General features: G+C 44.2%; 2 protein-coding genes across 2 annotated transcripts in view; one reads left to right on the top strand and one right to left on the bottom strand.

Annotated features, from left to right (window-relative positions):
• The window catches only part of LOC132220098 (glycolipid transfer protein-like), a 182,451-nt gene extending 168,655 nt beyond the window's left edge, over positions 1-13,796 (bottom strand). The window contains exon 1 of the mRNA XM_059673044.1: positions 13,712-13,796. Within this exon, the coding sequence (XP_059529027.1) occupies positions 13,712-13,796 (85 nt within the window). The remainder of the gene's footprint in view (positions 1-13,711) is intronic.
• RALYL (RALY RNA binding protein like) overlaps positions 1-25,163 on the top strand; it is a 585,850-nt gene that overhangs the window by 279,444 nt on the left and 281,243 nt on the right. The window contains exon 2 of the mRNA XM_059673043.1: positions 18,533-18,811. Within this exon, the coding sequence (XP_059529026.1) occupies positions 18,556-18,811 (256 nt within the window). The 5' untranslated portion in view covers positions 18,533-18,555. The remainder of the gene's footprint in view (positions 1-18,532; positions 18,812-25,163) is intronic.

Raw genomic sequence — 25,163 nt, 5'->3', positions numbered from 1 at the left:
CATGCAGGGGGCAGCCAATTGATGTTTCCCTCTCACACTGATGTTTCTCTCTCTTCTTCTGCCTTTCTCTCTCTCTAAAAAAATCAATAAAAAATCTGGTGGGAGGGCATGGAGGTGAAAGAGGACATAGAGGGGGTAAATGGTGATGAGAGACAAAAACAATGTATACTACAGACATGCATACATAGAAGGTATAGTAAGTGTTATCTCTGCATTTAACGTAGTAAGAAAAATAATGCAAATAAGTGAAGTCTGAAAGGAAGGATATAGGCCATACAGAGCTCACTGTGTTCCTACATGTTTCCTGAAATGATCTATAAAATTTGAATGGAAATGCAGTTTACCCCATGTGGTACATAACTCATGGACCAGGATTCAGACATGGGAAATGAAGCTCTAGCCTGGAGAGGCTATTGTGTTGCCCATGTTTGGAGTGCCATGGGCTAGCTCAGCACTGCCCTTTCAAGCATGTTAAATAATAACATGCTCTGCCAAGTTACACATGACGTTCATCTTGAAACCCTGCAGTGACAACCCTATTGAAACAAGTGATGTCAGTAAACCAAGTGAAGGGTAAGAGTCTCTTTAATGGGAAGAAAGGATAAAGAACTTTAACTTCAAGACAGGCTGCTGACCGGGGCACTCAACACCACCCTGCTCTTTTGGGTGTGAGCAGCCTTGTGACCAAGTCCCCAGCAGCATGTCCAGCTGGACCCTGGCTTGGCTGCAGGGACAGTCCCTCTGGCTCCATGCAGGTTTCATGTCACTCTGAGAGACCCAGATCTGTTCTGGCTTCATCCTGCAAGGTGGGTCAGTGCAGACATTTGTAAGTTATAAACCATTTCAACCAGGGCCTGGGCAGTTTACCACGTGAATATGCTCTGTCTCAGTGAGGAGCCATCTGCATGTTCCTGAATGAATACAGCACCTGCATCGATTGGCCGACCTCTGGCATCTCCCCTTCCTGGGTGCCACCCCACACACCCCTCATGCTCCGTAGCAGTGATCTCAGCATCATTTGTACCAGTGAGTCAGATTGGTAAGAGACATTTATAACACAGATGTTCACAAGGAGTCCCAGCCACCACTGTCCTTGAGTGGGCGAATGTGCAGAGCAGGTGACTGAGCTCCTCCTCACCCGCAGGCCCAATGACATTGCAGCCTCTGCTTGCAAAATCAAGACTCAGAGAAGAAGCATAAAGCGTGAAGGTCATTTCTGAGAGTGCACGTGGCAAGTCAGACACTGGCCCTGTACCATGGCGTCCTTACAACATACACACCAGTGACGCTCAAGGGCTGGGTCAGAAATCAAAGGCAAGATGCCTGGAGAATCCCAGTCGCTCATGGGTACAGGATAAGTATCAGCCAGGGCTGTGATCTGACACCTGTTCATTAAGGCCTCTCTGGATTGGTTCACAAGAATCCTGCTGACTTCAGTGACAAAGACCTCCGACATAGCATTACAGAAGCTGTGCCCCACTCCAGGGGACCCTGCAAAAGCACTCTGGGAAGGACCTGCTGTAACACAGTGGAAATCAGTGTCCAGATCCAGCCCCAGAGAGGTTATCAGATTAGCGGAGAATTGCCTGAGACCCTTGGATCATCTCAATGTACCTGCAAGGAGATAACTATAATCTTCCCCGAAGAAGAACAGTGGAGGGCAACACTTCTAACCTCTCCGTGTATCCCGAGTAATAGCTCCACTAACAATTCCTGTGCCAAATACAGAGGTTAGTGCTTTGCTGCATCTCATTTAAGCCTCTTACCAGTCATGTATGAGTAATTTCTGTTAGTATTCTGGAAGTACAGGTAGGAAACCGAGTATCAGAGAGCATAAGCAGCTGCTCAGTGACTGACCTAGAAACGGCCAGAGCCGAGGCGGGACCTCGGGTCTAATGGAAGGACAGCACTCTGGAAACCACGGGAGCTTCCTCCCCAAGTCTGACGGGCCCTGCCAGAGATGCCACTGTGAAGGCCTAGGGCAGTGATGGCGAACCTTTTGAGCTCGGCGTGTCAGCATTTTGAAAAACCCTAACTTAACTCTGGTGCCATGTCACATATAGAAATTTTTTGATATTTGCAACCATAGTAAAACAAAGACTTGTATTTTGATATTTATTTTATATATTTAAATGTCATTTAACAAAGAAAAATCAACCAAAAAAATAAGTTCGCGTGTCACCTCTGACACGCGTGTCATAGGTTCGCCATCACTGGCCTAGGGCCATGTCTGTGGAGGCCACAGGTGCTTAGTGAATTCACATATTTGAGTGGCATCGTTATCTCACACCTATAGTCAACCCTGTCCTTACTGTTATTTCTGGGGTAAGATCTTAACAATCTTAACTTAAGGGTGAGCATTAATAATAACCACATTGCTCTTACTCAGAAAGGGGCACCCATAACTTGACATTTCTCCACTGTATGAGTTTTCTCGTCTTTTGTGAAGATTCTGCCACCCATAGCAAAGGGGAGGGGAGAGTTAGGAGGTCTTGGATATCATCATAGCCTATTGTGTCAACAGAGATAGGATATGTGCCACCAAAAAGAAGCTATGTTCTGAGTCCGTTGTTAGCAATACATGGATTGCAGACGCGTTCATTGATAGCATGCATCTTCCTTCATGGGTGGAGCTTGAGGAATTGGCAAATAGGACTTTTATTGGATCCAGACATACAATAGGCATTTTCACTATGTCATTTTTTAAAAATATTTTTTATTGATTTTTTACAGAGAGGAGGGGAGAGGGATAGAGAGTTAGAAACATCAATGAGAGAGAAACATTAATCAGCTGCCTCCTGCACACATCCTACTGGGGATGTGCCCGCAACCAAGGTACATGCCCTTGACCGGAATTGAACCTGGGACCCTTGAGTCCGCAGGCTGACGCTCTATCCACTGAGCCAAACATGTTAGGGCTCACTATGTCATTTTTATAGCTACTCAATGCAACCCTAGACATCCCAGTAAGTGACAAGGCATTCAGCACTGCACCCACCAAGGGGCACTTAAGTATATTGTAGGAGAGGACATGCCTCCCAGGTTTTAGACCTTTGACTGTAGGGCCAGGCTTCTCAAAGCAGCACAGATAATGCCTGAAGGCTGCTCCTCTCTGCGGACACCTCAGATGCCTCCTGACCACTCAGTGGTCCGAACGGCCCTCCCTGGGAACAGCCCTGACTGACAGTTGGAAGAAGACCAGAGTGGAGGGGACCCTTCACTGGGAGTGAGCGGACTTCCCTGTGGGCACCGCAGCTTTGCCTCCGCAGTTAGCTCTAAGCGACCTGAGCGTTTAACTTTGGGGACAAGTGTTTTATTCAGTAGAGGCATGTGGAGCCAGGGTGAGTTCCCTGGAAGCCATGGGCAAACACAGCGGAGAATCCTCTGCGCGCTCCTCCAGGCCGGACTCACGGCCTCAGTTAGAGGGAGTGTCCTGGCCACAGTGGGCTGAAGGCCTGGGAGGATGGGCAGGGGCCGGGGTCAATGGGTTGAGGGGGATGTCTGTAATACTTTCAACAATAAAGATACATTTTTAAAATTACATTTGTTTAGCACATTCTTTATGAGGGATGGGAAAGTTGACAGAAAAAATATAGACCTCAAAATTCCCTCATGCAGTAGCACTCCGGGAGTAGACCACGTTTCTGGGAAGAGCTGGCAGGGCCCAGGAGGCCTGGGCAGTCCTACTCACACGACAGCTGAAACTGAAGCTGTGACTTGAATTCATTGTCTCTGTACCGATTTGACAAGAGATGAGTTGTGTACTTTATGGAAGTTCTAAAAGACCAAATTAAACAATGTAATTGTGGTTTCCTAATGCAGTTACAGTTTTACCTCCTCTCCCTTCCCCCCAAATGAAATGTCTTTATGGAACAGAAATGAGTCCTACGTCAGGGTTTTACTTTAGCTGCCATTGCTTTCAGCCTAAACAGTATAGTAAACACCAATGGTAACTGCGACGGAAAAAAGAAGGGAGTGTGGTGATGACTGTGCTCTGACTCTCCTGTCACCTTATCAAACTGCATTAACATGAACTGCTGGTTCCATATCATTGTGTGTCTCAGAGAGGAGAAGAATGCAAAGTTAGATGCTTTCTGCTCCATGTTATAGGATTTTAGGGAAACGAGTTGGAGCTGGTCAGTGGATAGATCTTATAATCTCTGAGGGAAATTACCAGCACAGTCTCAAGCGTTCTCAGGATACCCGCCCTTCATAGAACCAAGGTCTAGCACAGTGGTTCCCAACCTTCCTAACGCCACGACCCTTTAACACAGTTCCTCATGTTGTGGTGACCCCCAACCATAAAATTATTCTCATTGCTACTTCATAACTGTAATTTTGCTGCTGTTATGAATCGTCATGTAAATATCTGATATGCAGGATGTATTTTCATTGTTACAAACTGAACATAATTAAAGCCTAGTGATTAATCACAAAAACAATATGTGATTATATATGTGTTTTCCGATGGTCTTAGGAGACCCCTGTGAAAGGGTCGTTCGGCTCCCAAAAGGGGTCGCGACCCAGAGGTTGAGAACTGCTAGTCTAGCAGCTGTGCCTGCTCCCTTCAGGGTCACATGGCAGTTCGTCAGTGAAGATCCTGGGGCACTAGGGGTTGCTGTCTTCTGCAAGTGACTTGGGACACATTTCTGTAAATAGTCCCAATCCCAGAGGAAATTAAGGAAAAAAGAGGAACTCTCTTCTTACTACTGTAAGTGAATGAATATTTAATAAGCACTTAAATTAATGGCAGGCAGGATAAGTGCTCCATGCTTGTTAAATATAAAGTTGCAGAACTACTTTTGAGATCATTTTAATAATTTATAGACTGCCTTTTAAAATTCAAATATCCTAAATGGAGTTCCTTTTAGTGATGTTTACAACAGGCATTAAAAACAGAAAGATCAGTCTGACCAGCATGGCTCAGTGGTTGAGCGTTGACCTATGAACCAGGAGGTCACAGTTCATTTCCCAGTCAGGGCACATGCCTGGGTTGCAGGCTCAATTCCTAGTGTGGGGCATACAGGAGGCAGCTGATCAATGGTTCTCTCTCATCATTGATGTTTCTATCTCTCCCTCTCCCTTGTGCTCTGAAATCAATAATAATAATAATAATTATATATATATATATATATATATATATATATATATATATACATATATATTCCAGGATCAGGTGATGATGGATGAGGTGGCACAGACTACTTGCTCCTGCTGCATTCTGATGCTGGTCCCAGCCCAAGAAGGGATCTCTCCCAATAGGTTTTGGTATCTGCAGGGTGTACTTGGCCAGTCACAGTCCAAGATAACGGTGCTCCGTTGTCCAGGGCCTCTGCTAAGTGACAGTCCCAGTGCAGTCAGCGCCGCAGGGCTGTGTCCGTCCTTGGTGCCCAAGCCCTGACAGCACCAACCACAGTGTCTCCAGTGCCTCAGAGGAAGCACATGCCTTAATTGTTCCATTTCCCAAGATGCAAGTGGGAACTAACCTGATTAACCGATCTCCCCACTTCGAGTAGGAAGAGTCTATTTTTTGTTGATTTGACTTCTCTGTATAGCTCAGAAAAATCTTCTTCTGAGTCATGTTGACCAGTGGAAAGTTATCTTGGGAGCATAATTACAGTCGGCGTTGACTCACTGTTCTATTTTGAGTCACTGTTCTATTTTGCAAATTTAAGAATAGAAATTTTAAGAATTTCAAATGCAGTAAGTTTCCTAGGATTATATCAGTTTGCTCACATTCTATGAGTATACTTTAGGATCACCCCATGAAGTTCTCTTTTGAGTTTTACCACCATATGTTTTGATCTCTTGGAATCTTCTTGTTTTTATATTAAAGTTGATCATGCCCTGACTGGTTTGGCTCAGTGGATAGAGCGTCAACCTGTGGAATGAAAGGTCCCAGGTTCGATTCCAGTCAAGGACATGTACCTTGGTTGAGGGCACATCCCCAGTGGGAGGCATGCAGGAGGCAGCTGATTAATGTTTCTCTCTCATCGATGTTTCTAACTCTCCCTTCCTCTCTGTAAAAAATCAATAAAATATGTTTTAAAATAAAGTTGATTGTTATTCCTTATTTGAAACAATGTCGCTTTTAAATTGAACTTAGTGATTGGACAGTTAATGGTTACAGGATACGGAATGATAGATATCAGATCAGTCCCAGCGTCATAAGGGTTCAGAGGAAGATCATTTCATGCTCCCAAACTCCAAGCCCACGAGGATGATCTGGGCTTGTGGACCACGTTATGTCCCCTCTAAGTGTATATGTTGAGTCCCTAACTCCCAATGTAGTGTCATTTGGAGAGGGGTCTCCGGGAAGTAATTGGGGTTAGCTGAGGTCATGGGGGGGTGCTCCCAGGATGACATCAGTGTCCTTATAAGAAAGGAAGAGAGGCCCGGGATCTGTCTTTCTCTCTCCTGATAATGCCTGAAGGACACAATGAGAAGGAGGCCATCTGCAAGCCAGAAGAAAACTTTCCCAGGAACTCTATCGGGTGGCACCTCAATGGTGGATGTCCAGCCTCCAGGACTTTGAGAAGTAACTGTCACTCTTGAAGTCACTCAGGCTGGTCTATCTACACTAATAAAAGAGAAACATGCAAATTGGTGTCACTCTGCTACACCCACCAGCCAATCAGTATGAGTATGCAAATTAACACAACAAAGTGCATATGCAGGTGCGGAGCAAAGACTGAAGACAACTGAAGACTGAAGAAGCTTGGCTTCTCTGCTGCAGCCAGAGTGGAGGAGCCTTGAGGCGTGGCTTCTCCACTGCAGCCGGAGCGAAGGCCTGAGTCCCAGGTGCCAGAGGAAAACTGTGCCGACAGGCAGGGGAATGAATGCCTATTGCATGAATCTCTTCATTCAATGGGCCTCTAGTCTAAACTAATAAAAGGGTAATATGCTAATTAGACCAGATGTCTTCTGGACAAAGCCGCAGTGGCTCTGCGGCTGTGAGGGCTGGAGCTCAGACAGCATGGTGGCTGTGAGGGCCAGGGCTCAGGCAGCTGCAGCTGCCAGCAGTGGCAGCAGTGGCAGCAGCAGCAGTGGGGTGATGAGGGCAGCGCCTTCCCCTAATCTGCTGGTTGCCTCTCACAGAGGGCCTAAGCCTTCAGTAGGACATCCCCTGAGGGCTCCTGGACTGTGAGAGGGGGCAGGCCAGGCTGAGGGCCCCCCTCAGTGCAATAATTTTTGTGCATGGGGCCTCTAGTTTTGTTATAACAACCTGAGTTGACTAATGCATGAACAAAGGAAGGATTTGCTGATTATGTGTTTCCTTCTTTACTCTTGAAGCTTAGACTGTAGCAGCGTCTTCCAGATTGATCACAATTTCCACATGGATGTGTCTGACCCTCACAAACCCAGGTGGCGGTCCCTTGGAGACCATAACCCTTTGCCAGATAGTGGTTGGATCTGCAGCCCATTGTTAAACATTTCCCAAGAGATGTTTTAACACATGTCATTCCTTGTTTATAAAATTTCATTTACTAATTTACATTTTTCAAAGTGATTTTAACACAAATGTTGATTAATAGCTCAAATTCTTAATTAAGTTTGAAATGTTGACTGACCAATATTCATTGATTTTCAATTTTATGTTTATAATAATCAATAAAAAATCATTAACATTTTGTCACCATGGTTGTTCCATTGTCTATACCTGTGAATTTATATTGATGTACTTTTGCTCTTCAAAGATGTAATCTTAATCTTCAGGTAGAAAACACTTATTTCTTTGTAGATAATGATTCTATTAACCACTACTTTTAAGACATTTTAGCTAGCATTGTTTGCTTTACAAAATGAATGATATTCATATTTTTACATAGTAATTTTATTTTTCTGTTGCTTAACTAATTTTATTTCACATTTATGTTCTACCTGGAGCTATTGAATAAAATACTATCATTTCCCTAATTTTTAAATCTCTCTACATCCTATGAAGTGATATTTTAAATTATTTTTCTTTCTAAAATCACTCATATTAATCAACTTTCTGTAAAATTTATCATGTTTTATTATCAATGGGTCCTAATTTATAGCAAATTATTTTATATCTTTACATTTTTTACATACAAATGAGTTAGTTAATTTAAAAAGAAAATGGAAATTTAGTTTTTAGGTTGTTGGTGCTGTTATTGCAACCCTATATTCAGTGTCTGAGGTGCATAGTTCTATAAAAGTATAAAGAATGATTTGATTCATATATTTTCAAGAACTTTATGTGTTAGAACTTCCACCTTTGCTCTGCATGTTATTTATAGTTGTAGTAACTGAATTTTGAAACAGAAAGGCTGCGGAAAGGCAATAATTCTAATATGCTCTTTTTAATTTCTTTTTAATCAACCATTACATTTTTAATAAACATTGGCCACATACTGTTGTAGCACCCCAACATATTAAAATAGAATCTGTAGATGTAATCAAGTGCATTTAACAAAGGAAACTAGAATCGCTTTTATTACATTTTTAAATAATAATGACTTTGGAGCTATGCCTGGGAAGCTCCCAACACAAATTCATTTTTCTCTGAATACAAGGGAATTGTGCTGTTTCTGTTATTACCAGCCTGGCTGACTTTGTAAGCAAACTCCACTCAGGATGGCAGATCCCAGCCGCCTTCTCCCATTAAGTTTACGGTCTGCCCATCTCTCCTATTCAACCTGATGAGTCAGAAAACACTGAATGTACATGAGGGAGGAGCCACAACCACCTGTGTTTGCTGAAACCCCCTCTGCTGGTGGGATTGGAAGGGTTGGAACTTCCTGGGAAATAGCTGAGGATCCTTAGTTAAACTAGAGGGTTTCCCCAAAGGAATTTCAGGACTGGGAATGTATCCTTACAAGTCTATTAAAATGTTCTTCTGGGATACTTTTGCAAACTGAAAAAGTTGGAAACGAGCTAAATGCTCATCAAGCGAATGAACAAAGTGGCACCATAGTTTTATTCCAATACCACTATCTAAGTTATATTCAATAAGATTATTTCAGAACAAAATAAAATGTGTATTCAAATGATAGGTAGTGGAACTTGGTGTGTAGATTATAATTACTTTTTTTCTAACTTACAACTTTTTTTTCCTACGAACTAAAAAGAAATGGCAGAGAAAATACGGCATTTTAATAGTACAGTAATTGTCTTCAGTTGGCCTTACATGTGTTTTTTTTTTTCCTTCCTTATGTGTATGTATTACCTTTCATGTGTCCATATTCCCTAAAAACTGTACTTTTAAAGAAGCTAAATTTGGCTTACTTTAGGAAGCAGTTTGAGGCTCAAGATTGAATCTTCATCTTAATTGCAATATTTATTTTTATTCCAAACCAAATATACTTGGTGACTTCCCATGAAAAATGGCATCAGGAAAATTTCTTTACAAAATAATATTTATGATGCATAAGATCTCTTGAAGAAGTGTCATTGCTCAGGTAGATATAAGTTCTATCTTTCTAAATTGTAGACGGTTTTCTTAAGAATAAATTCAGACTTTTAAAATATTCCTTTGGTTTATTTTATCCAAAAAGAGATACTTGCACGCATTTGTTTATTGCAGGACAGTTTTCCCCTTTATTTCTAAATACGATTCGAAACAAATAGTATACCAACTTCTTTTATTAAAAAAATTTATTCAAGTACATTTAGATGAGTTTAAAATATTAGAAAAACTATCTTCTTGAGCATGCTGAGAAATTTACAATATGGCAATTGAATTCTTACAATATATTTTAAAGATTAATTCAAATATCATCTGTTTAAGAAGTGTTATCTGTTCTCCTCAAATGGATGTTCTATTTTGAGAAATTACAGTTCTGTATATTTTGCAGCATTTGCCAGATTGTACCTTATATTATAGCACTTATGTGACTGCTGGCTGCAGACCTCAGGTGATAATGTTTAGGGTACAACTGTTCTATTTTATTCATTTTTATTCCTTTAACATTTTATCAGGTTCTAGAATGTAGTATCCTATATAATAAAAGCCTAATATGCAAATCAACCAAACAGCGGAACGACCGGTGAAACGACCGTTCACTATGATGCACACTGGCCAAAAGGGGGCAGACACTCAATGCAGGAGCTGCCCCCAGCCTGCAGGCCCCAGGCCAGCCAAAGTGGGTGCCAGCAGGGCCCCCCCAGTCGCCCTGCTGGTCAGCCCACAGATCAGTCCTGATCTCTGACCAGGACTAGGGACCCTACCCTTGCATGATTTTCATGCACCGGGCCTCTAGTGTATTATATTGTTTGGTTGACTTTCTTGAACACTTGGGCATTTCACACTGTTGTAGTTGTTATTTTTGTTGCTCATTCTTTGTTCAGTAGGAGTGTCTGAGTGAATCTAAAATTTAAATCAGAAATTCACGACTGCTTAAATTAAGAGAAGGGTAGGATATACTGCCCTGTTAATTTCTCTCCAAAAATGTTTTCTCTAAAGCCCATTTTAACCTTGCCTTTATTTCATAATTACCTCTTTTAGATTCAAGGGTGGGAATCTCAAACACAAAGAAAAAAGCTGTATTTATTCAAAACATATTCTTTTTTTATTTTACTGAGCATTCATCATCTCAGTCTGATATTCCCATAATGAAAACCCCACTTGTAAATTATTCCTCAGATGGCAGCTACTTGAAATTTTTATTTGGTATTTTTCTGAATTATATCTAATACCATCATATCGTTCATAAGTTTTGGGGACCAAAAACATACATAAAGAGCCAAATTATTTCTGGTTTACATTATATATATATATATATATATATATATATATATATATATATATATATATATATATACTAATAAAAGAGAAACATGGTAATTGGTGTACGACCGCTACCCTTCCCATTGGCTAATCAGGGCAATATGCAAATTAGCTGTCAGCCAAGATGGCGGCTGGCAGCCAGGCAGCTTGAAACTAACATGAGGCTTGCTTGCTTCAGTGATGGAGGACTCCAACGTTCCCCGCCTGCCACTGCAGGCCTCTGAGCCTGCAGTTTCAAACATTGTAACAAATACAGACCCTAAACAAAACTCCAGAAACCAGCTTTCAGCCGGCTGGGATCTCAGAGCTGGAGTTGATACAAAGTTTCGAGAACCAAAACAAACCAGATACCTGCTTTCAGCAGCCGAGGCCTAAGAGCTGGAGCCTCAGAGCTAAAGATGGCCCAGAATAAAAAAAGAAAAAAAAGAAAGAAAGGAGCAGTTGGGAGCTTCAGTCCCAGCCTGAAAACAGCCCTCAGCCCCTCACCCAGACTGGCCAGGCACCCCAGTGGGGACCCCCACCCTGAAGGGGGTGTGACCAGCAAACAGCCATCATCCCCTCACCCAGGCTGGCCAGGCACCCCAGTGGGGACCCCCACCCTGATCCAGGACACCCTTCAGGGCAAACCAGCCAGCCCCCACCCATGCACCAGGCCTCTATCCTATATAGTAAAAGGGTAATATGCCTCCCAGCACTGGGATCAGCGGAGCCACAAGGCCTCCCAGCACCGGGATCAGCGTGACAGGGGGCAGTGCCCAAACCCCCTGATCGCCCTGTGGCTCTGTGTGTGACAGGGGGCGGGGCCACAACCTCCCTATCCACCCTGCTCTGTTCGTGACAGGGGAAGGCGCCCCAACCCCATGATCAGCCCTGCTCTGTGGGTGATAGAGGGCAGCGCCCCAACCCCCCGCCCCCCCGATGGGCCCTGCTCTGTGTGTGATGGGGTAGAGCCATAACCTCTCCATCGGCCCTGCCCTGAGTGTGACAGTGGCGGCGCCCCAACCCCCTGATCCGCCCTGCTCTGTGTGTGACGGGGGGGGGGGGTGTGCCAACTCCCATATCGGCCCTACTCTGTGAGTGACGGGGGGAGCTCCTCAACCCCCTGATGGGCCCTGCTCTGTGCATGACTGGGGGGAGCTCCCCAACCCCCTGATTGGCCCTGCTTTGTGCGTGACAGGGGGCAGTGTCCCAACACCTTGATTGGCCCTGCTCTGTGCGTGACAGGGGGTGGCGCCACAACCTCCCCATCGACTCTGCCTTGAGTGTGACAGGGGGCAGTTCCCCAACCCCCCAATCAGCCCTACCCTGAGCGTGACTGAGGGTGGCATCACAACCTCCCAATCCGCCCTGCTCTGTGCATGACAGGGGGCGGCGCCCCAACTCCCCTATTGGCCCTGCTCTGAGCCCAACCAGGGGCTGCACCTAGGGATTAGGCCTGCCCATTGCCACCCAGGAGCAGGCCTAAGCCAGCAGGTCATTATCTCCCAAGGGTTCCCAGACAGAGAGGGCACAGGCCGGCCTGAGGGATGCCTCCCCCCCCCCGGAGTGCACAAATTTTTGTGCATCGGGCCTCTAGTATATATAATAAAAGAGCAACATGCAAATTGACTGCACCTCTGCTATGCCCAAGCCACACCCACCAGCCAATCAGAGTGACTATATGCAAATTAACCCAACCAAGATGGCAGCCGCAGCCATGGAGCTGGAGCCAGCAGGAGGCTTGGTTGCCCTGGCGATGGAGGAAGCCAAGTTTCCCACCTGCCCTGGCCAGCTGTGGCCTCCTCTCAAGGCAACAAAGTTTCAATTATAGAAGATAAATAAATCCCAGATACCTGCTTCCAGCCAGCCTCCACTGGGAACTTTGGTGGCTGGGGGCTGTGGCCAGCCTGCAAACAGCCATCAGCCCCTCACCCAGAATGGCCACACCCTCATGGGGTGAGGGTCTCCATTGGAGGGCCAGCCTGAAAACAGCCATCAGCCCCTCACCCAGGCTGGCCAGGCACCCCAGTGGGACCCCTACCCTGATCCAGGACACCCTTCATGGCAAACCAGCTGGCCCCCACCCATGCACCAGGCCTCTATCCTATATAATAAAAGGGTAATATGCAAATTGACCCTAACAGCAGAACGACTGGGAATGACTGGTCATTATGACAGACACTGACCACCAGGGGCAGATGCTCAATGCAGGAGCTGCCCCCTGGTGGTCAGTGGGCTCTCACAGGGGAGCTCTGCTCAGCCACAAGCCAGGCTGATGGCTGCCAGCACAGCGGTGGTGGTGGGAGCCTCTCCTGCAAAGGATTTCCGACTGCAGCTTAGGCCTGCTCCCCACTGGCAAGTGGACATCCCCCAAGGGCTCCCAGGCTGCCAGAGGGATGTCTGACTGCCAGCTTAAGCCAAATCCCCCAGGTAGCAGGCCTAAGCCAGGAGGTGGTCATCCCCCAAGGGGTCCCAGACTGGGACAGGGCACAAGCTGGGCTGAGAGACCCCCTGAGTGCATAAATTTTTGTGCACTGGGCCTCTAGTGTATATATATATACATATATATATATATATATATATATATATATATATATACATATATATATAATGTATCATTTATATATATAAATAATCTTTATTGTTGAGAGTATTACAGATGTCCCCCTCATTTCCCCCATTGTGCCCCTCCACCCAGTTTCTGCCCTGCCCAGGCCTTCACCACACTATTGTTTGTGTCCATGGATTATGCATACGTGCATATAAATTCTTTGGTTAATCTCTTCCCACCCACCCTGCCCCCCTTCCCTCTGAGGTTCTTCAGTGTGTTCCATGTTTCCATGCCTCTGGATCTACTTTATTTGTCAGTTTATTTTGTTCATTAGATTCAAAGGACCACAGCCCTATTGGTCTTTTGGGGTGGAGCAACCCAGTGAAATGTTGCCTTAATTTTAATGAAGTAAAATTAAAACTCACTACCTGAACCACTAGCCACCTCTAGGTCCTCAAGGTCAATGGGGTCATGGTCTTCCTTTGGGATGGTGTAGGTGTAGAAAGTCTCCATCACTGCAGGAAGTTTTGTGGAGCAGCCTGGGTTACAGTGCCTTCTGTTATAGGGCAGCTTCCACCAACTCCTAACCGAGCTCCGTTCAAACATCTAACTTAAAAACAGACAAGTTTAGGTGAGCTGTGTTTTTGCTGAATAACTCACTTTTCTTTGACGTTTGTTCTGTAGTTGCAGCATTGCCTGCACACTGTTTGCATTTCTTCCTTAGGATGCAGGCACTGCCCAATGTCCGAGAGCTCCTGCTCTCCCTCTGGATGGCTGGTGTCGGTGTCTCGTCATGATGTGTCTGGCTGGGCTTTTCTCTGTCTATTCCCATTGGGGCTCAATGAGAGTCTGAGATCTGTGAGATCATAACTTTTATCCAATTGGGAAGATTAGGGGCCATTTAAAAAAATACTTTTGGCCCTTTGATATTCCACATGCAAGTATATTAAAGGGCTTGGCCCTTGTCACATAGGTTACAGGTGCTCTTTATTATTTCTTTCCCATGTTTTATCACTATGACACATTTTGGATCTTTATTCTCTGTTTATAAAACTTCAAATTCACAAATTGGTTCTTTAGAAGAGTTTCATCACTTACAGTAGCCATCAAGTGTATTTTTGTAAGTTTGATAATATAGTTTTCACCTGATTCTCATTTTCTTAATTTCTCCCCTAGTTTGGGGTCAATTGTGTGAATCTTAGGGTCTCTAGGAGTTTTGGATTGGATGCTAAAGATTTTACATTTTATGCTATTGAGTATCTGGGCTATAATTTCTTAAGAGTGTTATGCTTTGCTCAGGTAGACATTAAGATACTTTGGGTTTAGTTTGACCATCTTGAGACTTGTTTTTGAGGTTTATGAGGGGCCTCCCCAAGTACCTCTCACTGTAGGGACCTTTATCCTCCTTAGCGAGCCCTGGCCCTTCAGCGTCTAACTTTGTGCACCTGGAACCGACTTGGACTCGCCACTGATGCTGGTGGGAACTTGAATGTCCTTGGCCATTGTGTGTCGGAACCCGTCAGCTCACAGCTTTCCAGTATCTGTAGCCAGCCTCAGCAGTTCACCCTTGCATATACCTCAGACATCAGCACCAATTCGGGGCTGCTGAGACGGTTTTTGGGGTCTTTTCTGCACAGCTCTCTTCTCTCTAGGAACGTGGCCCATGGCCCCTGGGTACAGTGACACTTACAGTAAGAACTGAGAGTACAGCTGTGCCCTCATATTAAATCTGATGCAGGTCATTGTCAAAGATGAACACAGGGTTCTGTGATCATGGATTGGACCTAATCTAATAGTTCTTGTGTTTGCACCTTAACCAACTCATCCCTGTCCAGGAAATTAAATGCTAGCCATACAAATTGTGATATTTTTGGAAATACTCTACAGTATTTCCAAAAATATCACATAAAAGCAAACCCAAAATCTTAGTTCTGTGGATTATATTACTGATCTTGGCCTGGAGGGGTAAGACAGGTAGCCATCAATCCATCCAGAGCCCAAAAATGGGCCTTTTAGTCTAATTTGCTCCCTCAGTGTGATTAAAGTGTACTAGGGTATATGACGAAGCTAAATGTTACATTACATATAAGCACCTTGATTTTTCTTGTTTCAGTTGATTCTCAGAACATTTGTCTTAAGATATGCAATAGTTCAGTTTACAAAATTTTAAACAAATGATCAGCTTTTTATCCTTTCCATCCTAACCGTGACTGCCTCACATCACTCATAAAGAAACCTCTTCAATGTAGCTAAGCGAGAACAAGGCAAGGCGGCAATGAGTTCTTACTTAAATGATGTCATGCTCTTCATTGTTGTGTGAATGACTATTTATGACATTCTCCTTCGTTATAAGGAGGCATGTAATGTTGATGGTCCAATATTTAGTAAAAATTTAATCACCGGAGCTGTATAAGGAGCAGTCTAATTGGAAACATTTTTATGTCACCCCGTTGCTCCTGATCTCAGAGGTGGCTGGTTTCAGTGAATAGTAAGTTTTCTAGCAGATCCAATTCGAATGCCCTTAACACTTCCAAACTTTAATGCTCAAATGAGGAATGTCATTTAAAATTATTTTTTTAAATGAGGCACTTTAATTATTTTTCTAACTGTGAGACTGTAAAAGAGATTCTTCAGATACAAATATTTTTGTCACTGATAAAATGTATCAATTAGCTAATGGTCAGCAATGGTTGTCAATGCCAGAGGCTGTGTCCTTGTGGGACTTCAGCTTCACTATTGGTTTCTTTAAGTTGACAGGCACTTTAGGAGGGAATATCAGGCAGTTAAAAATAGGTGCTTAGCCAAAACCGGTTTGGCTCAGTGGATAGAGCGTCGGCCCGCGGACTAAAAGGTCCCAGGTTCGATTCCGGTCAAGGGCATGTACTAGGGTTGCGGGCACATCCCCAGTAGGAGATGTGCAGGAGGCAGCTGATCGATGTTTCTCTCTCATCGATGTTTCTAACTCTCTATCTCTCTCCCTTCCTCTCTGTAAAAAATCAATAAAATATATTTTTTAAAAAAAATAGGTGCTTAATAAACATTGCTGAATGAATGAACGAATGAATAAATGAATGAATGAATTTTCAAAGCCTGGGAAACCAATGCTGCAGTGCTGGAGTACTTAGGAATAAAAGTTTCATTGAGCTTAATTAAGCACAATTAAACACTATGCCAGGCTCACAAAACAGTTTTTGGAAGACTAGCTGTATTTAGGCAACATAGGAGCCATTCGTTAAATGAATTAAAAATGAGGTTGATACACCATACACAAAAATAAACTCAAAATGGATAAAGGACTTAAATGTACGACAGGATACCATAAAAATTCTAGAAGAATCCAAAGACAAGAAAATCTCAGACATATGCCGAAGCAATTTCTTCACTGATACAGCTCCTAGGGCACTTGAAACTAAAGAAAAAATGAACAAATGGGACTACATCAAAATAAAAAGCTTCTGCACAGCAAAAGAAACCATCAACAAAACAACGAGAAAACCCACTGTGTGGGAAAACATATTTGCCAATGACATATCTGATAAGGGCCTAATCTCCAAAATTTATAGGGAACTCATACAACTTAACAAAAGAAAGATAAACAATCCAATCAAAAAATGGGCAAAGGACCTAAATAGACACCTTTCAAAAGAGGACATTCAGAAAGCCAAGAGACATATGAAAACATGCTCAAAGTCACTAATCATCCGAGAGATGCAAATCAAAACAGCAATGAGGTACCATCTCACACCTGTCAGACTGGCTATCATCAACAAATCAACAAACGACAAGTGCTGGAGAGGATGTGGAGAAAAAGGAACACTTGTGCACTGCTGGTGGGAATGCAGACTGGTGCAGCCACTATGGAAGACAGTATGGAGTTTCCTTAAAAAACTGAAAATGGAACTCCCATTTGACCCTGTGATCCCACTTCTAGGAATATATCCCAAGAAACCAGAAACACCAATCAGAAAGGATATATGCACCCCTATGTTCATAGCAGCACAATTCACCATAGCTAAGATCTGGAAACAGCCTAAGTGCCCATCAGTAGATGAATGGATTAGAAAACTGTGGTACATCTACACGATGGAATACTATGCTGCTATAAAAAGGAAGGAACTCTTACCATTTGCAACGTCATGGATGGAACTGGAGAGCATTATGCTAAGTGAAATAAGCCAGTCAATAAAGGAAAAATACCACATGATCTCACTCATTCGTGGACAATAGAGACCATTATAAACTTTTGAACAATAATAGATACAGAGGCAGAGCTGCCTCAAACGGATTGTCGAGCTGCAGCGGGAAGGCCGGGGAGGGTTGGGGGGCAGGAGGTAGGGGGGTAAGAGATCAACTAAAGGACTTGTATGCATGCATATAAGCATAACCAATGGACATAAGACACTGGGTGATAGGGGAGGCTAGGGGACTGTCTAGGGCGGGGGGATAAAATGGATACATATGTAATACCCTTTGTAATACTTTAAGCAATAAAAAAAAAAAAAAAAAAAAAAAAAATGAGGTTGAGAGGAGAAACTTCAACACAGATACCCAGTCCACTAATTTGCTGATCATTGATGAAAACTAGATACTCAGGCAAATTTTCTTTGAGGGCCTGGGGGTGGGAACTGACATGTGATATTGGTTCAATTAAAGAGGATGTACAGAATTCATTCTGGTTCATTTCTTTATGTTTTCTTAATATTGAGTTTTCTATTGAATTTTTTATTTTTAATGCCTTTTTCCCTCTTATGCAGCATTTAATGGCATGGATCACTAGTTTCCGATAGAAGGGTTCTGAGTCTGAAATAAACAATATGTCTACCTGTTATAAAAAATGTAGATATAAAAATGCATGTTCTCAACCATGAATGGAGGTCATGTTCCTATATTCCATCATAGCTGTGTTGGAGTTTTTTTGTTGTTGATAAAATAAGGTGGCTTCTTCCTCAAACTTGCTTCTATAAAATTGATGGACTTAAAAATACAAAGGCTGAATCATTATACAGGGCTCAATTGTAGAAAAAGAAATCAGGAGCTCATTTCTAACACTATGCTAATGATAATAAGCAGTTTTCTCCCGCGTTTCTGCACTGCAATGCAGTGTACCCTACTAAATTTTCTTCTCAAGAAAAAGTCATACTTAGGGATTTGAGATCACCTGGTTCATTATTGAAAAACTGCTCAGAGCCAGTGATGTCCACTCCATCTGACTACCTTTTAATTGTTTTTTGTTTTCATTTTTGTTTCAGGATTAAAACACGGTGACCCAACCATGACTGGCAAAACACAGACCAGCAACGTCACCAATAAGAATGACCCCAAGTCCATCAACTCCCGGGTTTTCATCGGCAATCTGAACACAGCCATTGTCAAGAAAGTTGACATTGAAGCCATTTTTTCCAAGTATGGGAAGATCGTTGGATGCTCAGTTCACAAAGGTTACGCATTCGTGCAGTACATGAGTGAGCGGCACGCGAGAGCGGCGGTGGCCGGAGAAAACGCCAGGATCATCGCAGGCCAGCCCCTCGGTAGGTGCTGGCCAGCTGCATGCCCCATGCTGGCATCATCTCTCGCTGCACTGGGTATGGGCCTCCTGTGTAAGGCCAGCATGGGGTAACACCTGGCCCTTGTTTAACCCCTTACGGTGCTTATATATTTAAAATTTACAGTAGTTTCTTCTTTGTTCTTATATTGTTTTAGATATATGAGTCTTATTTTCTTTACACGTCTTTAAACTTGGGATCGAGTTTGCTTTGTAATACTTGTTACCTCCGCCAATCCTAGCAGAGGCAGCAAATGGAAAATAGGCCGTGGGTTTCAGGTGATCTGATTTGAAGCGCCGTCTGTCTTCCAGGAGACACTATGTTATGCAAAAACAATAAAATAGCTCCATGTGCCGGCTGGTGCAAGAATGTCCAACCTGCAGAGAGTGTTTGTAAGAGTTCCCTGGCGCCAAACTGATGATACTGCTGGGAAGCGAGACTGACATGCTCTGGAGAAGGACAGTTTTGCAGGATCGTTTTATACATTTGGGACGAATGGGGCGGGGGGGCGTAAGGAAGATGACATGAAGGTGGAGAAAGCCAGGTCCGGGGGAGCTAAGGAGACTGTTTCCTTGAGGGAGGTGACACCTCTGAGGTTCTGAAAGGAGGAGGCCCCTGGCGATGCCCTGGCAGGTGAACATGGGCGCACAGGAGCGTGGACGGGACTGGTCGCAGACCTTTCAGCGAGAAGCTATGGGCCTGGGCAGGACTACCCAGTGACCTGCCAGGAGGAAATTATGAGCAGATGACCCTGCGAGGTCACTTCCTGCCACTGGACTTGTCAGCTTATTATAGAACCTGATTAATCCAATACTTATACTACTTGTTGTTAGGGGGCTCATGTATTTTTCTCATTTTCTGTTTTTACTTTTTTGGAAGAAGGGATAGAAAAATAGCAAAAGGAGGTGAATTCTCAGGACTGACAAAGGAATAGAACCCACTCTTTCTTATCGAGTCAGGAATCGTGTGCAGTGGTCAGAATTATGCCTAATGTCCATATATAGCTTTTTCAAAGAAAAGAGAAGAATATAGTCTGAAGTAAAGTGAAAATATTTAGAAGATATTTTGTAATTAATTTATAGATAAAAAGTAAAAATTAACCTATTTTTACATGAGGAAAAAAATACATTGAAAACATCAGTGAGTCCCTAACTTATGACCAGATGCATATATGGAACTGATTATAAATCTTGTCTCAGATAGCTATAAATATCTCAGCTTCACATGCGCAGTGCTAACTCTTGATTTCCTGAACCCCAACCTGTGTCACCCCCTTACTTTCCATCCCAATAAATGGAACCCTCATTTATCCAGTTTTTCAATCAATAACCGAGGCATCAACCCTGACTCTCCTCTTCCCCACGGCACTCCAAATATAATTCATCATCACCTTTCTTGCCCTGAGTATGTCCCAAAACCAATCACCTTTGAAAGCTCTACCCATAGGCACCTGGCACTGGCCACCGTGCCTCAGGGGGACAGTAGTAAGCCTCTGACTGGTCTTCCCCTTTCCACTCTTGTCACAAGTCCCTTGAGAAACATCAGTGAGAACGTGCTCCTAACCCTCCAATACCTTCCCATCTCACCCAGAATAAGATTTATCTTCCATCCACTCCTTCAGTGCTCCACCCACCACATCACTCCCTCATCTCCATCTGAGTGTCCACTCTGCCCTCTCGGACCATTGGCGATGATAGTGAACTCACTGCACCTCCACCATTCCCAGACTCCTACCTCACAGGCTTTGGACTTACCATTCCCTCTGCTCAGGAGATGGGACTTGGCCAATTATTTCCCCTGGCTTTATTGTGGGCTGTGCTCACACCATGTGGCCAGGGAGGCTCTTCCTGACCAGCCTCCAGCACCCCTAAAGGGAGTGGCACACCTGTGGGTATCATCCCACCTTCAGTTAATTGAGCTGCTTTCATATGTTGGCAGCACACCTTTGCACCACAGGGAGAAGGGATATCCCAATTTATCAATGTGCCACTGGCTTCCTGCCTTTGATATGCAAGGGGGTCCCTCAGCTTTCTGTGGAGAAGGACAGTGGGCTGCATTTGATCCAAGTCAGAATATAACTGTAAAATTCTTCTGAAATGGACAAAATATTTTCAAATAAATCTTTATTGTTCAGACTATTACAAATGTTCCTCTTTTTCCCCCCATAGCTCCCCTCCACCCAGTTCCCACCCTACCCCATGCCCTTACCAACCCCCATTGTCCTTGTCCATAGGTGTAAGATTTTTGTCCAATCTCTTCCCGCTCCCCCCACTCTCTCTTCCCCCCTGAGAATTGTCAGTCCACTCCCTTTCTATGCCCCTGATTCTATTATATTCACCAGTTTATTCTGTTCTTCATATTTTTTATTTACTTGATTTTTAGATTCACTTGTTGGTAGATATGTATTTGTTGTCACTTTATTGTTCATAATTTTTATCTTTACCTTTTTCTTTCTCTTCTTAGAGAATACCCTTTAGCATTTCATATAGTACTGGTTTGGTGGTGATGAACTTTAGTTTTTTTTGTCTGTGAAGCTCTTTATCTGACCTTCAATTCTGAATGATAGCTTTGGTGGGTAGAGTATACTTGATTGTAGGTTCTTGCTATTCATCACTTTGTATATTTCTTGCCACTCCCTTCTGGCCTGCATAGTTTCTGTTGAGAAATCAACTGACAGTCATATGGGTATTCCCTTGTAGGTAACTAACTGTTTTTCTCTTGCTGCTTTTAAGATTCTAGCTTTGTCTTTTGCTATTGGCATTTTAATTATGATGTGTCTTGGTGTGCTCCTCTTTAGATTCCTCTTGTTTGGGGTTCTCTGTGCATCCTGGACTTGTAAGTCTATTTCTTTCACCAGGTAGGGAAAGTTTTCTGTCATTATTTCTTCAAATATCTTTTCAATATCTTGCTCTCTCTCTTCTTCTGGCATCCCCATAATTCAGATGTTGGTACGCTTGAAGTTGTCCCAGATACTCCTTACACTATCTTCATATTTTTGGATTCTTTTTTCTTTTTGTTTTTCCAGTTGGGTTTTTTTTTTTTTTTTTTGCTTCTTTGTATTTCAAATCTTTGCCTTTATTCTTGGGATCCTCTCATCTGCTGTTGGATCTCTGTATATTATTCTTTATTTCAGTCAGTGTATGCTTAATTTCTGATTGGTCCTTTTTCATATCCTTGAGGGTCTCACTAAACTTCTTGGAGGTTTCTAGAAGATTCTTGAGTAACCTTATAACCGTGGTTTGAACTTTATATCCAGTATTTTGCTTTCATCCATTTCTTTTATTTGTGACTTGTTTCTTTGTCTCCACATTTTGGCTGCTTCCCTGTGTTTGTTTCTATGTGCTGGGTAGCTGCTAAGTCTCCTTGAGTTGATAGAGTGGTTTTATGTGATTGGTGTCCTATAGGGCCCAGTGGCTCAGTCTCCCCAGTCACCTGAGGTGGACGCTCTTAGTGCACCCCTTTGTGGGCTGTTTGCACAATCTTATTGTAGTTAACCCTTGATTGCTGTTTGTATCACTGGAAATAATTGGCCCCCAGACCAATTGGCTGTGAGGACCAGTTGTGTCTACAATGGGAGAACAGCTGTGCTGGAAACACCATTATGGGGAAGGACTGGCTTCAGTGGGGCTTTGGTGCTAACTGAATCTGCCCCTTGAGTATGTATCTTATGGATCTAAAGAGTTGTAATTCATTATGGCCTCACTCTGACCACTGGGTACACTGGCTCTTGGCTCTCCAAGGAGGTGCAAGGTCAGCCACTATCTGGGGCCGCTGAGCAGGAGCTGCAGAGAGATCTGCAGATTCCTCTTCTTTGTGTGGGGTTTGGAAGTGCCAGACGAGGCCCAGCTGTGAAGCAAGGCCTCTGTTGCTGCCAGGTATTAGGCCTTCTTTTGGAAACTCTGGGGATGTCTGACCCAGCTGCAGTTTGTTTTAGGCGAAAGGACAGGCCATTCATATGCAAAAGCCGATGTGCATAGCTTCGTTGGGGTTGAAAGTAAATTGGGTGGGGCGGGTTCTCTGGGAATCACCAGGGCAGAGCAAACAGCAATGGCTGCCCTGAACCGGAGAAGTCCCTGGTTCTCTGCGTCCTGTACACCCTTTCAGAAACAATGGTCGCTGGGAGCACCTCTAAGAGTAAGCTGCCCTCATGTTCCTGTCCCCATGCCAGACAGTTCACTTTCTCCCCGTATGTGTCTGGGTCCCCCAGAGTCTCACCTGGAACTGGAGTTCAGAGCAAGCAAGAGCTTGTATCTCTCTCCCAGTTTAAAGAACAGCACATCCAGATGCCAGAATTTTCCGAGGTTCTGGGTGGTAGTTGTTCTGCCTCTTAGTTGTAATTTTTATGTGGTTGTGAGAGGCAGCAAGTGTAGGTGATTACCTATGCCACCATCTTGGTTTTCTGACCAGAAAAAATATTTTTAAAGCATATTTTCTATAATGTAAAGCTCCTTACAAAAATGCATTTTAGTTATTTAATAAAATTTAAATTTAAAGAGGTAAGATACTGATGTAGCCTCTTTATATATCATTGAACCTGGATTCTACATTTTGTTAATGTTAGAAAATACCATATCTATAAAAACAAATCTTGCTCTGTGGGAAAGGGGAGCTCCCCCTCTACCCGTCCCGAGTCCCTATGGCTGGACCAATGATAAAACTGACGTAAGACCAGGTTAACAGAAGAAAAAGCAATTTACTACAAGCACACAGTAGATCATAAATGATGGCAGAGAAATGATCAAAGCAGCTCTAAATTTTAAGCAAAGAAAGAATACATTTGTGAAGATTTTACAGGTCGAAGAAGGTCAGGCCGGCTGCTCACTGGCAGGAAGGGAAACAGAAGGAGGGCTCGGGCCGCACATCCGAACAGGGTGTGGAGGCGGTTCAGCCGCTGTGGCCCTCTCCCTCAGCAGCGCCAGTGTCTCGGCCCTGCACAGGGCACCCTCACAGGGGACTGGTTCCTGCATCCCAGGGGCAGGGGGTCGAGGTGCCCCTCTGGCCCTGGCCACTTATTAAGTAACTTTCATTCAACGTAGTCAGTTTCCTCTGTGGGATTGGGGTGGCCTGCCCTGGTCCTGAAACATTAAAGCTGTACACAGGTCCCTATCATTGCTAAACTAAGTCTAGCTTAGAGAAAGAGCACATGAGATAGAGAATCGCATTAATGCCACTATGTGGACAAGGAAGGAGCATGCTGACCAGACGGCTAATTTTAAAGGAATCTGATGGATACTCTTAGTGCTGCTCAGGAAAGAAGTGATGGCAGCACACTGGCAGAGAAAGGGTGTGGGGGGCGATGTGCCTGAGGCAAAGGGGGAGGAAACTGGCGCCTGCACCGTGCATCCAGCGCCCGAGGAGCCATGGCTTTCAAGTGTGTTTTGCACCTCAGCCATCATTTGCATCCGGAGCTGCCTTTCAACATACAGTCCACTCATGTCACCCCCGTGCCTTTCCACGATTCCTCAGAGTTCTGTTGAAAAGACCAGACCCTGGCTGCGGCCAGCTCTTTGCATACGATTTGTTTCTTACTCGTGCGCTGCTTCCTGTCTCGGCCCTGCGGCCTTCTCCTCAGTGAACCTCCGTGTCCTCCCAGGACCTTTGCACGTCCGTGTAGACGCCCTTCTCTGCCCAGCTCCCCACCCCCCTCACCTCCCTCCCTCATGCCACACTCCCTGCCGTGACTATTCAGCCTTCAGATCTCAGAGCAAATGTTACTCAGTGAAACCTACTTTGACCCCTCAGGCCTCGTTGGAATGTTTTACCTCCCACTCCAGCACGGATCTTCTTCTTTTTTTTTTTTTAATATGTTTTATTGATTTTTTACAGAGAGGAAGGGAGAGTGATAGAGAGTTAGAAACATCGATGAGTGAGAAACATCGATCAGCTGCCTCCTGCACACCCCCCACTGGGGATGTGCCCGCAGCCAAGGTACATGCCCTTGACCGGAATCGAACCTAGGACTCTTCAGTCCACAGGCAGACGCTCTATCCACTGAGCCAAACCGGTTAGGGCATGGATCTTCTGTTCAAATGTGTTTCTGTGTCTACTGAGCCGTCCTTGGTGCCCATTCCTTCTCCCGCTCAGTAAGTTGCTGGAGGGCAGTGACTGTGTCGGTTTCTGCCAGTCTCTTCAGCAGGTAGCAGCGTGCAGATGCTCCCACAGCAGACCCAGGACCTGCAGGGGATGGAGGGCTGGAGGCGGGCGGAATGATGGGCTTCCCCAAAGGCTTCTTCCCCAGCCCGCCCAGTGCAATCAGATGAAGACAGAGGCAGCAGGAGCAGGGGGCGAGGACCAAATTCCCTGGAAAGTGGGAAAGGACAGTTGGGATTGCTCTGAA

The sequence above is a fragment of the Myotis daubentonii genome, chromosome 17 (assembly GCF_963259705.1).
Source record: "Myotis daubentonii chromosome 17, mMyoDau2.1, whole genome shotgun sequence".
NCBI lineage: Eukaryota > Metazoa > Chordata > Mammalia > Chiroptera > Vespertilionidae > Myotis > Myotis daubentonii.
The sequence above is the reverse complement of the archived record's forward strand: the minus strand, read 5'-3'. Positions and strand labels throughout refer to the sequence as shown.